This window comes from Macrobrachium nipponense, chromosome 41, assembly GCF_015104395.2.
Source record: "Macrobrachium nipponense isolate FS-2020 chromosome 41, ASM1510439v2, whole genome shotgun sequence".
Classification (NCBI taxonomy): Eukaryota; Metazoa; Arthropoda; class Malacostraca; order Decapoda; family Palaemonidae; genus Macrobrachium; species Macrobrachium nipponense.
The window spans coordinates 17,619,181-17,639,151 of NC_061102.1; the positions used below are offsets into that span (position 1 = coordinate 17,619,181).

The following is a 19,971-nucleotide window of genomic DNA, read 5'->3' on the forward strand; positions in this document are numbered from 1 at the left end:
CTAACCTCATTGGCTCAGATTTTTATCCTGTAAATGTAAACATTTTACGTAAAGATGTAGGAGGAAGGCTCGCTGACATACTGTTTTAGTGGCAAAATGAAGCTGGAATATATCGAAAGAGGAAAAGACCTTGAAACCCGAGCAAGATTTCTTCGCTCTGTGGCTCAGAGCCGTTATGAATAAATTTTTTAAGTTTTTGAATATTAGCAAGTTTATTCCGAAGAGCCTTTCGCTGATAGTTTATTTGCAAAATTAAGTCATTATTATAGATTAAAAGTAATTTTTCGAAGACTAGAACAGATGCTGGGTAGTTCATTTGAAGACTCAAGGTAGAACAATCCTTAAGAGATAGGGAGATGACCTATACACACTCTCTCTCTCTCTCTCTCTCTCTCTCTCTCTCTCTCTCTCTCTCTCTCTCTCTCTCTCTCTCTGTTGACGTAGTGTCCGAGCGGAAAAATAATGCAAGGAGATTATCCGAACCATACTTACACTCGGATACCGATGGACAGAAGGATAGAATTAGGCAAAGATATTTATATCGTTTTTGTGAATATTAGGAAATTGACAACGAGGGAATCAAGCGTATTTATACCGTGATTGAAAGACATTTTTTTTGTCTTTACAAAACATCCCACTAGCGTATGCATAGCGCTTTGTGATAGCGCAAATCCCATATATTAGAAAAACGGGAAAAGTCGTGAATGAAAACATTGACTGAAAAATAGAAAGTAGGTGCATTTTTCACGTGGATATCAAGTTAGCGTTTCCTTTCAAGTGGTTCAATGCTAGAAATATATCAAATGGAATCTGCGGCTAGATCAGTTTTGATAGAATTTCAGAATGTTACCCGATAAGCGAGGCACTATGAAGTACATGCGATTCGAAAGGGAAAACTAAAGCGCATTGCATTGTATTTTCAGGTCAAAATACATTTTTGAAAAGGGACTGAGCGAATATAACATATCGATGATAACTAACAGAAAATAACATTGATTTAATTTTACTGGAATTTCATGTCGATTAAGTATCGTTATAATTTTAATTTTTAAAAAAATAAGAAAAAGAGTCCTCAGTAACCATCTATTAAAAACGTGAACATCAAAGTTGATAGAATAATTTTAAAAGACCTGTTTTTTTTTTTTTTTTTTTTTTTTTTTTTTGTCCTCTCGTTTTTTATTCATTCAGTGCTTTAACTTTTCCCTTTGCAACATGAATCAGTGGAACTCGCTTTTATTCTGCCCTGAAATTTTTATTTTTATTTTATTTTTTTTTTATTTATTTTTTTTTTTTTTTTATTTTTTTTTTTTTTTTTTACTTTTTCCACGCCGAACTGTACAGAAAACTAGGCACCATTCGACTGGATATCGGGATGGCCAAATAATAATAATTTTTATGTTACATGCCGAAAGTCGCTTGCTGTAGTGTGTGCGTGTTTGCGTGCGTGTATTCAGGCACAAGGTAGTTCAGATATTATATATATATATATATATATATATATATATATATATATATATATGTGTGTGTGTGTGTGTGTGTGTATATATATATATATATATATATATATATATATATATATATATATATGTCAAATTAACGTAATTTATTGTTTATTTTCTTAAATCAGCCTTTTACGTTAGTTTTAAGTGTTCTCTTATATTCAGTTCAGCAGCTGTATTTTTTTACGTTAACGTAACGTTCAGTGGTTTTGCTCAGTGATTCCTCCTCTTTTTGTGAATTACCTAACTATCGTGTTAACGATTGTTTTTATTTTGTTTTCGAGTTGGAATGGAACTGTAGTGCGGTGAGTGGAGGCCGGCCTAAGACAGTTCGGGTCTGTATAAGCTTCTGGACATACGCTCTTTTGTTAGCAGACTTCTGGAGATTGACCGTAAGCCTTTTGAAGGATTCCTCCGACGGACCTTCCCTTGGAAGTGGTTTTGCGTAGATGTGCTGAGCCATCTACGGCGTAAGTGCATTGTTGGAGTTTGATCCCGGCTGTGATATCGCAGGTGTTAGTCACTTGCTACTCCTGTTTCCCGCCGGAGGATTTGGCGGAAGACGTGGTCGTCACTGTCCCACCACGTAGGAGGCGTTACGCCAACCACTGTCCTGTGTTGTCCATCTCCAGCTGCTGGTCCAGGAGAGCTAAGGGCTCGTAAGGAGGCACGTAAGGAGGCAATTGCCAGGTAAGGGGAGATTATCCTGTGTTGTCCTTCGGGATCGAACTCGACCCCTGTATCTGCCTGGACAATTTGCGAGCTCCCTTGTTTAGCTGTTGGAAGGTTGAAGTGACCTCCGTGAACTCCTGTGCACGTTGTAGTACGTGAGGATTTACGTGTATTAATCTATTTATATATGTATATGCATGTTGTATTGAGTCAGGAGTATTGGGTATTCATTGCCCCTCTGAATATTTGTTTGAATTAGTTTTAAGTTTAGTACCACCACGGTTAGGTAGGAGGTTTAAGGCTTTCCTAATTTTATTTCCTCAGGACTTCCTTCCATCTTATAGTTGTAGGTTAGTGGTTTCATTATTGGGCCCGTGTCATTATTATTTCAGCCTTTCTTACTTTGTTAGGGTAGCTTTAAGTATTAGGAGTCCTTGTGAGCCCGTTATTTGCTCCTTGTATTTTTTGTATTTACTGTTAAGTTTTCTCACAAGGCTGATTTAGTGTTGAGTGTACTTTGTTATTAAATATTGTTAATTTTATTCTGGTGTTTGTGTCCACATTCCTCTTAACCTGTGTACTTTCCTACCGCCTACGATCCCTGTGATTATTTAAATATAAAGAACCTGTATTACCGCCAAAGGGGTCGTAACATTATATATATATATATATGTATATATATATATATATATATATATATATATATATATATATATATATATGTATGTATATATATAAGCGGCAGAGATTTGGTACCAAGTAGTAGTATATCATAGAGAGATATGAAGCACAGGGTATAAATCCTGACTAATTTCTCCTTATTTTTAGATATACATACGCGCACACATACACACACACACACACACACACATATATATATATATATATATATATTATATATATATATCATATATATATATATACTATATATATATACATATATATATATATATCATATATATATACATATATATATCTATATATATATATATATATATATATATATATATATATATATATATATATATATATATATACTATATATATATATATATATATATATATATATATATATATATATATATATATAAACGTAACTGAAATATGGAGCGACTGTTGTTTGCTGTTTTGCAGATGATACAATACTGAATGGGATAGCAAAGAGAAACTAGGAAAATTTTAAATGTTTGCTGAAGGAGAACTTCAGGAGAAGTAACGCGAACAAGATTTAAAGGTTACGTGACATTGAGCGGAAACCAGAAAGATGAAGCAACGAATGTTGGCATGGTTGACAGAAGAACGGATGTACTTCAATCATATAGGGATTGGGAGTGGAGACAATGGATGACGGTAGAATGAAAGAAAAGTGAATCACGAAATAGGTGAAGCAAGAAAGATTATTAATTAAGTACACTCCTTAATTGTCGATAGCAGCCAAGGTGAGAGACACTGAAGAGATTTCTGATTGAACTCTCATTTATGAAATGGGTGTGGTATAGTAATTTGGCGTCAGAGGACTTCTGATGGTGAGAGATGTGGCGATGCATAGAAGAGGTATAAAGGTTAGCATAGATGAAAGGATAGATCATTGTATTTTGAGGAAAAGAATGAGCAACAACTTTCATGTAAATAGTATATGGAGGGAGGAGGAAAGGAAAATCAAGACAAAAGGGAAGAGGTGGCGTGAATTAGCAATGAAAAGGGAAGGGCCTTTGTATCCAGGATACGCGAGTGTGTATGCAACATAGTGGAGAGTAATGAAATGTGTATAGAGGAATTTGAAGCTCGTGTACAAAGCATATAGTACTGTGGATTATTACTGCATTAAGGTTTATCCACGAGTCAGCAGTTGGCTTTTGAATGTAGCTGTTCATTTTTCTTTTGAAACACCTCTTGTTAAGTAAAACGGCTTAATTTGGACAGAAAATAATATATGCGTTTGCGTGCGTGTACGTGTGTGTGTGTGTGTTTAAAAGAGCCTAAGGGTATGGCGGCTTAATCTTTGTACCAGCTCGGGCTTAAACCAAAGGATAAAAGTTTGAAGAAAAAATATTCGATGAAAGGCCAAACCAGCGTACTACAGACTTTCCCCCAAATAATAAGAGAGTTACACTAAGTTTGGGAGAACGGGGGCATTGGGAGAGTTCCAGTAAAGGACCAGCTGTTTCAGCATGGAGTTCCACTGCGCCACGTTAGTTCACACTTCACGCTGTCTCTGTCGGTTGACCGTCATGAAATGTTACATCTGCTTGAAAAATATATAGTTGATTGTTTCTCTTTGAGCTTGAGATCGGCTAGAAGGGTCGTGTTGAGGTTGAGACTCGTGGTCAATCATTTTAGAGTAGTATGAGGTTGCATTGATTTTATTGAGTCAAGTAATGTTGCATTGATATGACACTGAAGCATTACGAGAGTTCTTACCCAATGCGGTTGGCATTTTAGCAGTCATTTTATAGCATGAAAATATCTTTTGAATTATGGCTAACATTAAATGGTAGGTTCTTTCAGAATACTATGTCTGTCGGCCAGTATCATAGCTACCATTTAAATAGGCTATTTGAATTCTTTTTAAAATGTATTGAATTGAAGAAAATTTGAATGACAGGTGAATAGGTCTTTGAAGAAAGTAGGTGGATGGTTGTGGAGACTTGTGCCAAGAGGTAAATGTCTTCAGATTATAATTTCTGTTAACATGTATATTATCTTATCTACAACTCTGTTGTAACTTTCGTGAAGTGTTGTAACTTTATAAAATGTTGAAGATCCGGAAATGCATCATCCGCTTTAAATATGCTTCATAGAGAGTTCGCTTGAAGCATATAAAATCAAATGATAGGTCACCTTGAAGTATTGCCTTGGGGTTGTACGTCATTTCAGAACACGCCAGATGACCTTGGGGCGAAGTGTCAAGCATTTTCAGAAATACTAAGCCTCTTAGCAGGTAATCTGTTAGTTTTAAACCTGTTGCAAAGAACGGAGAATCTTTTTACTTGGCTCTTTGAGGGAGCCATGATAAAGTATTATACGTAGTAATTCCTAATATTTTAATCACCCGAGGATGCAAGCGCTTTTCTGTCAGATAGTATTTTTTCAAAGTATGTCGACATGAAATGATAAAATAGTAACAGCTATTCTTTCATTCGAAATAAAGGAGATTTTCACTTGAAAATTAAACAAGGTGTGATGCGACCTCCAGCGTGCAAAATTATCCCGCCACGCATAAGTTCTAGACATTATATTCTTAATGTGAAGTGTTTTCGTTATTAGTACTCATACTTAGTACTACTTATCCTAACAACAAGGATCAAAGAAGAAGGACACATATTAAACACGTTCATATATTCTCTGTTATCAGTGGAAACACAAAATAATCAAACAGAAACATAGTCTAAATTTAGTACACCAAATAAATTAAAACGTGCTAAAATCTACGGTCAAATAGAACTTTTATTCACCAACGAAAATTAAAATAAATACGCTATAATTCATTAGAAATACTTTTTATCTAGTGTTTAGCATGCACATTTTTTTATTTTTTTATATTTTCATTCTAATAAATAAATCATAAACATCCTATCCTAAAATTCCTGTATTTTTAACTCAACGCGATACACCTTTTTCAGACCTTTTTAAGCTCTTCCATAGACCTTTCCTACCCCTCCAACAACAAAAACAAAGTAGTTTGTAGGCTTACTCCCCGAGTAAGTGAGAAATTTCTATATTCTCTGCGTATTGGTAGCTAAGCAAAACAACTTGCTCTAAATAGTAGGGTTGAATGAATGAATACTAGTCCTATTTCGGCATGAAATAACATCAAGTTATTGAATCAGTAGCTGAAACCTCTCTCTCTCTCTAGATGCTACTGTGACCGCTCTTCCTATTGATCTGAAGGACAACACTAGATCTGCAATCTTCGTATCTCTCAGCTTAATGACAGTTGAGCTTCTTCGCGGTTTTCCCAAGATCCTTTGAATGTTATGAAAAATATAGCATTGATAAAAGCGATTCGCAGTCATTATTGCCGGACAAATAAACTCATTTTCAAGTTGGCTGACTCCTTTACATCACTTTTTTATTACATAGCCGGAACAGGCGAGCCAACTGAAGGTAATTCGGTTATTCAGCAAAGTTAATTTCACTGTGGGCAAACGAAGCTCGTTTTTTTACAATTAGGAAAATGAGGCCATGCTGTTTTTGATACCGGAATCTATGAGGTATCCAACGCGTTTGCTTCTCTTGTGTGTGTGTGTCTGTGTGTGTGCGCGCGCGCACCTATACACAATTCCTCAATTATCGTAACGAGAACGGCCTAGTTATTATGCAGCCAGATTTCCATCTAGAGCCATCTCAGCCCACAAACAAGCCATTAGGATCCCCAGTGTATACGATGAATGTTACGTCTTTGCAACAAGATAACTCTTAACGTGTGTATTTTGCCGTTACAGAGCAACCGAAATGATCACAATTGTTTCGATCAGTTGTTTCACTTCTTTATGAGATTTCGCTACTATATTTAGTAGCCAAGTAGTATTCAACTAAGAACCAAAATAGAATGTCGATGATAGCACCTCCTCCGTTTAATCTCTCCCGAGATATTATCCTGATTAGCATCGTCCAATCCGAAGCGAGATATAACATTGCCGGTAGCCAATGCGATTGGTTACCGGTTATATTAGTGTAGATCTGATTGATTGGTTAGTGACGGCGTCAAAGAAATAGTTGGCAGAAGAGGAAAATCAAGTAGATTAGACAAACAAGGTAATATGAGATGAAGGTGTTTTTATATTTATTGCATTTTTGTAAGCATTATTCAGACTCGCTAGGCGCAGGTGATGTTATTGGTGGTTGTTGTTGTTATTATTATTATTATTATTATTATTATTATTATTATTATTATTACTTCATCGAGATTAATTCTCCAGTTCGCCCTTGGTTCACAATCCTCTTTGTAATATGTACTGTATTTTATCGAAACTAATTCTCTCTCTCTCTCTCTCTCTCTCTCTCTCCTCTCTCTCTCTCTCTCTCTCTCTCTCTCTCTGCATAGTCTATTAACCGTTGTAATAAGGATGTTGCATACTGACCTTTATGTCTGGATCGTTTTATGGTTTCAGGTGTTTTAACGATTTTTTTTTTTCATTATTTTCCTCATTTTTGTGTCAATGACGACGCATCGTTAAGATCAGATGGGAAGTATTTTTTTTATTGTATTGTTTTTCCTTTAGGGAATAAAAAAAAAAAGGTCGCTTGAGGAGGATTTTCGAATGTGTGACGAAATCTTTGGTAAACGGGAACAAATTGCCCTTTTTTTTATAATAATAATTATAACTCAATTTGTTTTCTACGGTTCATATATGTTCGTTATGTGAATCGTAATAGTTTTATCAGAGCACCAAAAACTTTTTTTTTTTACCTTCTAGCCTTATCATTTTTTCATTTAGATGAGCGTTTATCTTTGCTGTTAGAATAATAATAATAATAATAATAATAATAATAAAATAATAATAATTAATAATAATAATAATATTCAATCTAATAATAATAATAATAATAATAAAGAAAAATACATGAATTATTTTACTTTACGGCATTACCGTTAAAGTTATATAAATCATCGACACTGGATGCTTTATACGAAGAAAAACACACGCCCACAATAGAATAATAACGCTGAAAAGCTAACTGGCTTTTTCTGTCATTACGATGAAAATTATGAAGGATACGTCCCCTCCCTTCCCCTATTCCCCACCCTTTCCCCCTCCCCCTCACCCTCCCCTCAGTGCTGAGTTGGTAAATGAGTTCTGGGGAAAACAGTGCAGTAAAGTTTACAAAAAATAAACAAATGAAGAAATGAAGTTATATGTGCAATGAGCCTGCTGTTGCATAATATAAGAGTGTTACTCGTTGCGAGTTTCTCTCTCTCTCATCTGATCACTCGCTCTCTCTCCGCTCTCTCTCTCTCTCTCTCTGATATTTCACTCTGAAATTTTACTATTAATACCCTTGTTTGATTCTTTTCCACGGGAAACGAAACAGACAAGTTAAAAAAAAAAAAGGCTTCGGAGCAATCGAGTTTTCTGTACAGCGTATAAAGCTGTATGAAACTCTCGATGTTCTTTGTTATAAAACTCTCAGCCACGACCGGGCAACTGAGAAGTCAAGATGAGTCGGCGGCTGGCACCGCTAGCGGTGTCAGACGCACGATCCATGGCAAACCTTAACCTTAAATAGTATTTTTTAAAAGCTACTGAGGCTAGAGGGCTGCAATTTGGTAAGTATGATGATTGGAGGGTGGATGATCAAAATACGAATTTGCAGCCCTCTAGCCTCTGTAGTTTTTACGATCTGACTCGGACGTACAGACAAATAGCCATCGCAATTATTTCCTTTTACAGAAAACTAAAAAGCGTAGTGAAGAAACAGCTTTTACTGTTCACTGTTGTGGAGGGAAATATAGTATTTAAAAGAAGCTTGAGGAAGGTGAAAATGCTTGTATGATTTGTATGCTTCCATTGCTTGGTTTCACGGGATATTGCCTGAAGCTCCAAGTTTTCAACTTTCTTATTGTTTGGATTTCTAAGCAGGTTGGGTTGCCCCAAGAAAGACAGAATTGTATATGTGTTGTTACGTCTGGTTCCGTGTCATTTTACCCCTCAGTGTCTTCGGTTTCACGTAATGATGAACGAGGTGAAAATCGTAGCAATAACAATAGTTACTGATGCGGTGTTACGTAACTATCTTTTCCGCCATTGCTTCCGTGGGAGTGATGCGTCGATATTATCTTATGCTTGAGAGAGTTTACGTAAATTCTTCAACATTATTACCTCTTCGATAATAGTGTTTGCGGTTTCGCATTATTCGGTAAATAGTGATCTTGATTGTTCATTAGTCCATTAATACTGTAACAGTGAAATAAAATGAAAATGCATTCTTGAGTCATTTAAAATGTGGATGAGACGTACAGGAAAATCAACTCGTGAGGATGTTGACCATTGATGGTGAACTGTTGTGCTTTAGAAGGAAAAGATGGTGACCGAAAGTGAAAGAAACGTCGGCTGATTAGTCTATTAATATATTTTTTTCAGGAAGAAGAATGAGAAAGAAATCTACCTGAGTTATTAAATAAATTAGGCTTCAGTTCCAACTTGGCATAAAAAGATATTCGGGTATAAAAAGCGACACTGAATTCACTTTTACCGGAAGATGTCTCCATAAAGTTATACTAGAAAGTTATATAGTTTTAAGCCTTTGCTCTTTATCTCCAGTTTCGCAGTTAAGGTCAAAAGGTCACCAGAGATTAGTGACTTTTACGGGTAAAAGTTCAGTTAGTTTTCTCTAATAAAAGTTTCTTGATAAGTTACAAAAGAATATAAATGTAAAAGAATATTTATACAAGTACGGTTATCGATGATATTGGTGGACAGAAAAACTCCTGTCTGTTTGTATGTTAAAAAGTAAATGTATATATATATTTATAAAATTATATATTATATATATATATTATCATATATATATATATATATATATATATATAATTGTTTATTTATTTATTTATTCATACATATATAGTGATATATGTTTATATATTCAGACTTCCATTAATTATGTGAGTATATATTTACGTGAATAATCAAAATACTAATGTTTCTATATATACTATCTATGTATTGACTGGCATACACATGCGGACAATGATATAGATATATATATATATATATATATATATATATATATATATATATATATATATATATATATATGTATGTATATATATATATATATATATATATATATATATATATGTGTGTGTGTGTGTGTGTGTGTGTGTGTATGTGTATATATATATATATATATATATATATATATATATATATATATATATATATATATATATATATATAATAGTAGAGGAAAAGACCCCATATAGACTCCACTTTTCTAGCCCCGCCCCCCCCCCGCCCCCACCCCCCCAAGGGGCGTGGCTACCCCCCTCCCCCCTCCTGATTGGCTCATGTACGTACGTGAGGCCTAAAAAGGGGCGGGGCAACCCCCACAAACCCCCAAAAGGGGCGTTGGCCACCCCGACCCCATATAGACTCCACTTGTCTGGGGGGTGTGGCCACCCTGACACCCATATAGCTTCCACTATTCTGGGGGGGCGTGGCCACCCCTGACCCCAAATTGACTCCATTTGTATTATAAGCTCATGTACGTACATGAGCTCATAATTGACTCCATATGTATGATAAAGTTCATGTACGTACATGAGCTCATAATTGACTCCATTTGTCTTACAAGCTCATGTACGTACATGAGCATATTAGGGGGGCGTGGCCTCCCCCTAACCCCAATAAATTCGAACTACACTTTTTACCCCCCTGTGACGTCACAAAAAAAACTAAACTATAAGGGAATAAAAAACCATCCTTTCAACCCTCACTATTCTGGGGGGCGTGGCCACCCCTGACCCCAAATTGACTCCATTTGTCTTACAAGCTCATGTACGTAACATGGGCTCATTAGGGGGGGCGTGGCCTCCCCTAACCCAAATCGACTCCACCTTTTCACCCCTGTGACGTCACATAACTATAAGGGAATAAAACCATCCTTTCAACCCTCCACTATTCTGGGGGGCGTGGCCACCCCTGACCCCAACATAATTGACTCCATTTGTCTAACAAGCTCATGTACGTACATGAGCTCATATTAGGGGGGCGTTGGTCTCCCTAACCCCAAAATCAGACTACCACCTTTTCCTACCCCCTGGTGACGGTCACGTAATCTTACCGGGAATAAAAAACCAACATTTCAACCCTCACCCCAAATTGACTCCACTCTTCTACCACTTTTTGACGGTCACGTAAACTCTCTGGGAATAAAACCTTCCTTCTTTCAACCCCTGACCCCAAGAAAATGACTCCACCTTTCCCCTATTCCCCACTGTGACCGTCACGTAACTCTACCGGGAATAAAAAACCAAAAACCAATTTTCAAATTTCCCAATCCCCCCACCCCAAATTGGACTCCACTATTCTACCCTGTGACGTCACGTAACTCTCTGGGAATAAAACCATTCTTTCAACCCCCTGACCCCAAATGACTCCACCTTTCCTACCCCCTGTGACGTCACGTAACTCTACGGGAATAAAAACCAACATTTTCAACCCCTCACCCCAAATTGACTCCCACTATTCTACCACTGTGAGTCACGTAACTCTGGAATAAAACCATTCTTTCAACCCCCGACCCCAAATTGACTCCACCTTTCCTACCCCCTGTGACGTCACGTAACTCTCCGGGAATAAAAAACCAACATTTCAACCCCTCACCCAAATTGACTCCACTATTCTACCCCTGTGACCGTCATAACACTAACTCTGGGAATAAACCATTCTTTCAACCCCTGACCCCAAATTGACTCCACCTTTCCTACCCCCTGTGACGTCACATAACTCTCCGGGAATAAAAACCAACATTTCAACCCCCACCCCAAATTGACTCCACTTTTCTACCCCTGTGATGTCACGTAACTCTACGGAATAAAACTTGACCCCACCCCGACCCCAATAGACTCAGTTCACTGTTTTTTGCGACTCATGTCCCCTTTAATTGTTTTCAAAGTAACCGGGACGTTTACCTCATCCTCCTCCTATAAAATCTCTAAATTTATATATGCACATTGCGAATATACTCTCTCTCCCTCCCTCCCTCCCTCTCCCTCTCTCTCTCAGCCGTTACATTTTGTTTTATATATATATACACAGCTGCTTAGATATTCAGAGTATCATGATAAAAGGATATTTGGCGACTGACTTCATCCACATGTGATATCAATAACCATATCAGAGTCAATGTTATCTGATGATGAATCACGCACACACACACACATATGAAGAAACGAGACCTTATCGCCATATTTGCCCAGCTGACTTCACGCCAACGTGAAATTTTATTTTTCATAGAATTTGAGTCATAATCTAGGTGGCGAACACAAGGACAAAGGTACACATTTCAATTTTGTTTATTTATTATACCGAGTTTGAAAGAGGTTGAAAAATCAAATTACGACGGAATTGTTATTTTATTATTATTACAACCCAATCCTAAATACAGGGGGAATGAATTAATATTCCATACAAATACATACATTAGAAAAAAACTGTACAAACACGAACGCGATAATATGCGCATTCGCTTTTTCAAAAACAATACTTCAACGAAACATACTACGGTCTACTAATATATTTTCTAACCTGTTCCTTCACATCACAGCCCTTAGTATATACCACAAACATCTTCTCCAGCACTTTCCCGACCGTGTATCGAAGACGACGACGTTTCATCTAACACCTCAAAGCTTTTAAATTTAGCTAACAAGTTTTTCATATATAAATCTTCCACACACCTTTCCTCCAACAGGGATAAATTCTTTTTCATTATAGCCACGCAGCATATTTTACCAATTTTGCTCATTTCATCACTGAATGTAGCTAACACAGGTAAATATTGATTCAACCAAGTCGTATTAACTAGTCCGCTCTGACCGATGCCAGCGGGAAAGATAACATATTTGACATAGTCATACGATGATTTAAATAATTCTTCCTTCAATTTCTTGACCGAAGAAAAAAAGTGATTGAACCTCATCTGTTTGGTATCTATGCCCAAACGATCGGCGTGAATCTTCATTCTTGGAAAAGAAGCCACGACAATCTTTTGCGCGTATTCATTATCTTCAATGGGGGCACCAATACCGTATTGTGTTAATAAGGTAGCTATGGTGGGCAGATCAACTTCTTCGTCGCATTCCCAAGATGTGATATTTTCAGGTCTTTTCACAATGGCGGACCCTTCAATACCCTATCACGAAGGACAGGCATATGATGCACCCTGCGAGAATATCGAAAACCTGCCAATTCGGCATATGGAGATAAGCTCGAATGACGTCCGCCACAACACCGTAATTCCTGCATGTCACACAGTTAGTGGCCACTACTAGACACATATTCCTCTTCCTGAACTTATTTCGGACAAGTTCCCGAAAACTAACTTGCAAGAGGAGGCTGATGAAGCCATGGCGAGAGTTTCACGTCTTGATGTGACAATCCTTCAAGAGATAATGAAACTACGAAAGCCCCGCTACCAAGACCCTTTATCACAATCACTGATTACAAACCTTGTTGTGACGAAGCATCAAGCCTCTCCCAGCAATGATTCAGACTAACATGAATAAACAAGTCTTATCATTCCCTCACGCCAAAGGTCATCCACACATGACTCATTTTATCAAAAATCAGTATCACTCCAGTCATGTTTCTCGCAGACACGAATAAACAAGCCTTATCATTTCCTCACGACAAAGGGCCGTCCACACACACACCACACACACACACACACACACACACACACACACACACACACACACACACACATATGGACTCATATATAAAACTTCCACACATCTTTCCTCCAATGGGGATAAATTCTATCGCTACAAGGCGTGAAAACTTCATCTTTCGGAAATACAATACTTTCATCGAAACACCATATGTCACACTGATTATTACTTCCCAAACTGAACACCATAAATACAACGACAAGGGAAAATTGATGTTATTCCTTACCCAAAGTGTATAGAGTAAGTGAACACACCGACCTCCGTCCCTACAAGTATTTCTCTGACCGAAACGTCATTCCCTCCGTCACTATTCAGTAAGTAGCATATAAAACACTTTCCATTTACTTGAACATATAGTATAGTAAATATTAAAAAACAGCAATCAAGATTCGTCTGTATATGGAATAGATATTCTTATAAAATAATGTACCCGTTGAAAGAAGCGGAATATATAAAACAGTCATTATTCCTCCCTTTCAGATATGGGAAATAACTCTAGTTAGTGAAGCTGTCAGCCGACGAAGTAGCCACTAAGTCAGACACCATTACTATTATGGTGTTGGAGCCCCAAACTCATTTATTAGGAAGGTGAAAACGGGTCGGGATGACCATGAAGCAGGAGAAGAAGAAGAAGTAGCAGGAGATGCAACAACTACCACTTGGCAGCCCACAACAGTGCAACCCCCGATCAACTTCGCCACCACCCACTACTGAAGGAAACGAGCAACCCGGTGAAGGTATGTAAAAACCGATGTGTTATATATTTATTTAATAATAGTTCCTGATTCCATAGGAACACGCATTCTTTTTCTCCGTTTCCCTGTTTTTCCGTTCAAATGCATTATGGGCATAGTAAAAAAAACACCTATATAATTATTCATAAGGATTATTGACCACATAAAGAGTTTACACAAATTCAATACACTAATCGCTGTCAGGACCGTCTCAGCACGCATCCCAATATAACTTCCACGTGTATCCTTATTTTAACATGAATAAGCCGAAAAACGTTTAAGAGGAAACGACTAAGACGTCTTAGCAGTTTAACACCGACGTTCATGGGCGAATGATTCTCACGCTCATCCTGAAATAAGTAAAAAAGTTATGTGATTGAAGGTGTATGATACATATAGAATATATCCTTAATAGAATGTAAAGGGAGTAATATAAAAATCAAAGAAAAATATGCATTTACCTAGTTGTTCAAGATGCGGAGACATTCCTTGTACGTAATAGGCACGTTTGACCCCCGACCTCCAATGTGAACATTTAAACTTTTTCAAATATTTAAAATAATATCCCGTTATCCATTTATCATTACCTCCCAAACGAGTGAATGAGAATACATTTTGTATTAAGGATAATACTGCGTTTCACACCACGGTGACTCAACGCAATGAACAAAAAAACTAACGTAAGACCGCACTTGTACGATTATCAGGTTGTATTTGTTTTATTAGGCGATAGAGGTTATATTCGGGATGCGCATATATAAATTTAGAGAAGTCATTCGAATAAACTTTTGGATTTATACCGTAACTATCAAAAAAGAAGATTATATTCTAGGTGATTTTTCCACGTAAAAACATACCCAATGACCAACAATATTAATATCAGTAGACGAAGATAATGTATTAGATATAAAAACTAAAGGTTTAATTCTACTTTCTGGCAATGTCAATAATCCTACTTCATCCGAAGCGAACACACCTAAATATTTAACCCGGTCACCGAGTGAAACCTTTTAACTATTTTCAATTTCTTTTGTATCCATTCCATTTAACCCCTAACATCACACTGAATAACCCTATCCGCATCCACCGTTAAAAATACCCTTGGTATCCCAAAAAGTAAAATAATGCAAGGGCTAGGCGTAGCCGTACCCAGCCTGATCGATATTCGCAGGTTTGCCGAAATTTCCACTGGCATGGAATCTTCAACATCTTCCACCACAAAATTTAAATTTAAAGCAGTAAATAGCTCTACCATTTTAAAAACTATCATAAGTGATCAGATTATCACCGCCACCCCTATACTTTTCTGCGTCTCGTGATATAATGCATGATGGTATTAGGGAAACTACATTGAATATTATATACCGTATTCCCATTAACGGTAATATGTATATTATTTAAATCGAAAGATTGAAAATATAGACTATTGGTCGCGTAATCACCTGAAAATGTTTCCATATCAATCATGGCCAATGTGATTTTTTTCAGGTATACAACTGTTAAAAGGCTGATCAATTAAAATCGAATTTTCATTTTGCCCAATAACGTATGTCTTGTATAAAGTCTTATCAAATATATATTGTATAGGATTAACTGCTATCGCTTCATTTAAAGCCGACATTGCGTTATAATGTGGGGTAACTCTATCGATCCATAATTGGCCTTTTCTATATTCAGCACATTTAAATGTCCGTCTGTGTGGGCGCCCATAACCCAGTTATTATTCGCTAATTCGAGTCTAAGTCTCAAATAACCGAATCCAGTAAATATATGTCTTTAGTCGCTATATCCAAAAGAAGTGGAAAATATGTATCCACGCCCCTCGTTTTAATGTCACCCATAACTTTCGTCTCCCACCTGCTGGTTTGACCGAAGGTATTGGCAGTAAAGTTGCCGAGTTACCCGTGTGTTACATGATAGTCATCGTATAAAAATCCCGCCCGGCCGGTGGTAGGTAATGCAGAGGGTTTTATCATTTTCAACATTTTGATATATGATTGATAGTTAAATACCGGACAGGATTCCACCAACTTTTCATTCAAGAAAACGGAAGCAGATTTAAATAATGTATTACTAATACCATTAACGACAGACACATGGACATCATCCGCTAATTGCGTGTTGTCCCTATCTATTGTGATATATAATTCTAAAGCTATACTTGACAAATCTAAGAAGAACCTGCCACCCCATTAACGCGAAATTCTATATATTTATCAGATAGAACTTGATTTATGGAAATATTACAAGGTGTAAAATCCAGTCTTTCCTTTGAATTAATTGAAGTTTCAACTAATTCTCCGTCTATTAACTTCGGGAAACAATTCTGATATACCCGCAATATACGATGAAACAGGACTTGATTACCAGTTCCGGGTATGTTAGGAACTACGCTAGCCATGTTTGTGTTTATATAATTTTAGATGAAGGGTAGAACGAGTGCGTACCCGCCGAATGTCAATGATGAATGAGTTACAAAGATCGTACACGTCCTTATTATATTTACTCCTAGATTTAACTCGTGTGCCCTTCCTCTTCCTCCGTTTTTTCTTTCCTCCACACTCGACCGTCTAACTAATCGTTTCACTGTTTTCTTCCGTCTCGTTCTCCTTCTCCTTCCAGTACCGCTTAAAATTCGTTGTCCAGTAGTTTTGAGGGCCCTTATACCATTTCGTTTTATGGATTCTTTTAAAGGTAAACCGCGTGTTTACCATATCAGATAACACAGATCTACCGAATTCATTAACTGAAGGTTTCACGGCATTAAATAGAAAAGGAAGCACTTTCGTGCAACGCCACTTATGGCCGAAAAAAAAACCGCTTCCCCTTCTGCGGCGGGATAGAAAACGGAAAATATCCTCAAATCCCGCTCCTTCCTCCTTAATAAAGGGTCTGATAAAAAAATAGTTTTTTAAATTCCGCCTCTGAAGGAGGCGCGAATAACACTCTCATTTTACTGTTTATAACTTCCCAGTTCCCAATTTAAGTGGAACTTGATTCGCAAGTTCTAGTTCACTCGAGGGTGTTACGATCACGAATAAGGAATGCCAAGGGTGAACATCGAATTATATACGCACCTATTCATCTAATTTTCCTCTAGGTTTTATACGGAGCAGGCAAGTAACACTCGAGTCTTAGTGAAATGTAAAAGGTGACCATTTTTTGATCCGTGATAAGAATAGAAATCTGATCCAAGATGTTCGGTGTTCAACAATTGTAGACTGTATTATGTACCCTTTTTCCTCTACCACTTGCTAAAGTAAAACAGTCCAATATATTTACTAGTCTCCCGCCAAAAAATCGTCGGTTGAAACTATATCCGTATACACATATATATAATCTACCCCACAATTATCAGGTAGAGAATCAAGGGAAATGTGTTCATTCAGTTCACGCCCGCCATATATTTCATAACCGGTATTAATATGAAAACCTAATAATTTCGCGGCTTTTCCGCTAAATTTGACATATATACTTTTAACGTCCCCTGTTCTCAATTTCTCTCTCTTGATACGTGGTATAGTAATTCTCCTTAAATCTTCATCCCAATGAAATATACCGTTACTATTAAAATAATTTATGAAATTATCACCGTAATAAACTTTCAAATAATCATACACGTCCTTATTAAGAGCTCTCACGAGTCTCTTCATATCCCCGCTAACATTGCTATTCTCGGTCTATACAAATATGTATGCCTATCAGTTTATGACGCTCTGTAATTAAATTCGAGAGTGAATAAATCATCTTTGGATAATATAGCGTAATAACTCCCCCGGGAACATGATCGAAGCTAAACCTACTTCTATATTCAACCCCATTATTGGTAATAATATAGGTGTAGGTAATCTATTGGCAAAGTTTCGAAGGTGTATTTTTGGTATACGTGTCTAAACAGCCGAGACTGCTCAAATATATGGTGTGTTCACCAGCCATGTCGGTTAAATACTATGACGGGTATATGTCACGTATGGTATTTATAAGAAAAGTTCTATAGCGTTTTATCTTAGGTCTTATATGCAGACTGCACGATAGAACCCCATTTTTCAGTAAACATTATTTCTTCACCGTTCTGATCCGAGACATCGATAGTAATGTAATCCATACGTCAATGGTATTTAAAGGTTTATAAATGGCATTATGCGGACCTTTACCACATGCACATCCTAACGTAAGCAAGTCTAAGAGATTAACCATTGTTTTATCACCCAAGATGGTAGGTTGAACGATACCGAATACAGGTAAACATATTCAACGCCTTGCTGGAATATATTTCTACCGTGATGAGGTCTCAACGCACCTGAAATGTATATTAAATACTGACTTTTTCATTGAAACCAAACATATTAGCTGCTTTAGCACTGAGTTAATCGTATTGGAATCAATCATATCAACTTTGGCCGCTCTGCATCGATATGTGGAATGCTCATTTCTTCGTGTCATCATTCCATGAGAATAAACCGTCCTGCGGATAGCTCCGCGATATGCTCACCGTAAAATTCAGATAATTGTTCAATAATTTGCGTATTAAACGCTCTAGTCATGACATTCTATCACCACCAACAAACCCGAAATGGACTTATAAATATACGTATAAACGCGTTTCCATCGGACTCGTTATAGATCGCGTTAAATTGAATAGTAAAATCAACGTCTCCTGGTTTAATAGCGTAATATAATTTTCGGGAGAATGACTCCCACTAGCCCCACTTCATATTCCACTCCATCGGTAATGATATAGGGACGGCTAACCTATGGTAAATTACACGCCCGATTTTCTGGAAATGTGCCTATACAGGCATTGCTATTCACGTATATGATGTGATCGCCACACATGTCAGAATGTAGACTGTATGACTAACAATGGGCATCGGGTTTATAATATATGTACATAAAAACCTCCACGTTCATGTTATGTCACACCATATTCATAAATTTATCACACAGATTGTCACGTCATTAAAGAAAATGTCCAAGCCTCTAACCGCCATGATGAATCATCCTCACCACCTCCGATCCAGGTAAAAATTTATTGGATTATATTATTATTATTATTATTATTGTTATTTTGCGGTTTTTGCAGTTGTTATTATTATTATTATTATTATTATATATTATTATATTATTATCATACACGTTCACTCCCGGTGCTATTTAAAATGATCTTTACAGATCCCTTCGCTGAAGACTTCCCATTAGATGAAGATTTGATGGGGAGTAATAATAATAATGAAGCATCGCACGTTGGTGGAGGTGTAGAAACAGAAGGGAAATCTTCACTCACGAGGGAAAGAACGGAGGGTAATAAGGTAGTGAGTACCATTCATTATCGGCTGCAGTAGGGTCACACTTGAGTGGCAATGAAGTTAAGTAGTAGCATAGCCCGATTACGCGAAGATGTGCACAGTACTTCCTTGAAAGAGGTATTCGCTCGGCTATGCTATACTTGTGCGTTATTATCACCAGCGTGAGGATGCTAGGCGACATGAATGAAAAAAAGTGCTTTTTATGTATGTACTCCACCCACCCTCACTACGATTGACTCGATCTATGACTCCCTGGAGGAGGCTATGAGTTTATAGCTAATAACTTGGAAGAGAGACTCAACCGTACTGAGGGTTCAGGTTGGTGTATGACCTCGCTGGATAGGGTTTGAACTTCATATCAG

General features: G+C 37.1%; 1 protein-coding gene across 8 annotated transcripts in view; it reads left to right on the plus strand.

Moving 5' to 3' along the window:
• LOC135212547 (high affinity cGMP-specific 3',5'-cyclic phosphodiesterase 9A-like) overlaps window positions 1-19,971 on the plus strand; it is a 640,308-nt gene that overhangs the window by 532,678 nt on the left and 87,659 nt on the right. The window contains exon 1 of one of the 8 annotated variants that reach the window (XM_064246081.1): window positions 14,182-14,306. The exons of the other annotated variants lie outside the window; for them this stretch is intronic. Coding sequence (XP_064102151.1) covers window positions 14,213-14,306 — 94 coding nt within the window. The 5' untranslated portion in view covers window positions 14,182-14,212. Of the gene's footprint in view, window positions 1-14,181; window positions 14,307-19,971 lie in introns of those variants that run through there. 8 annotated transcript variants of the gene reach the window in all.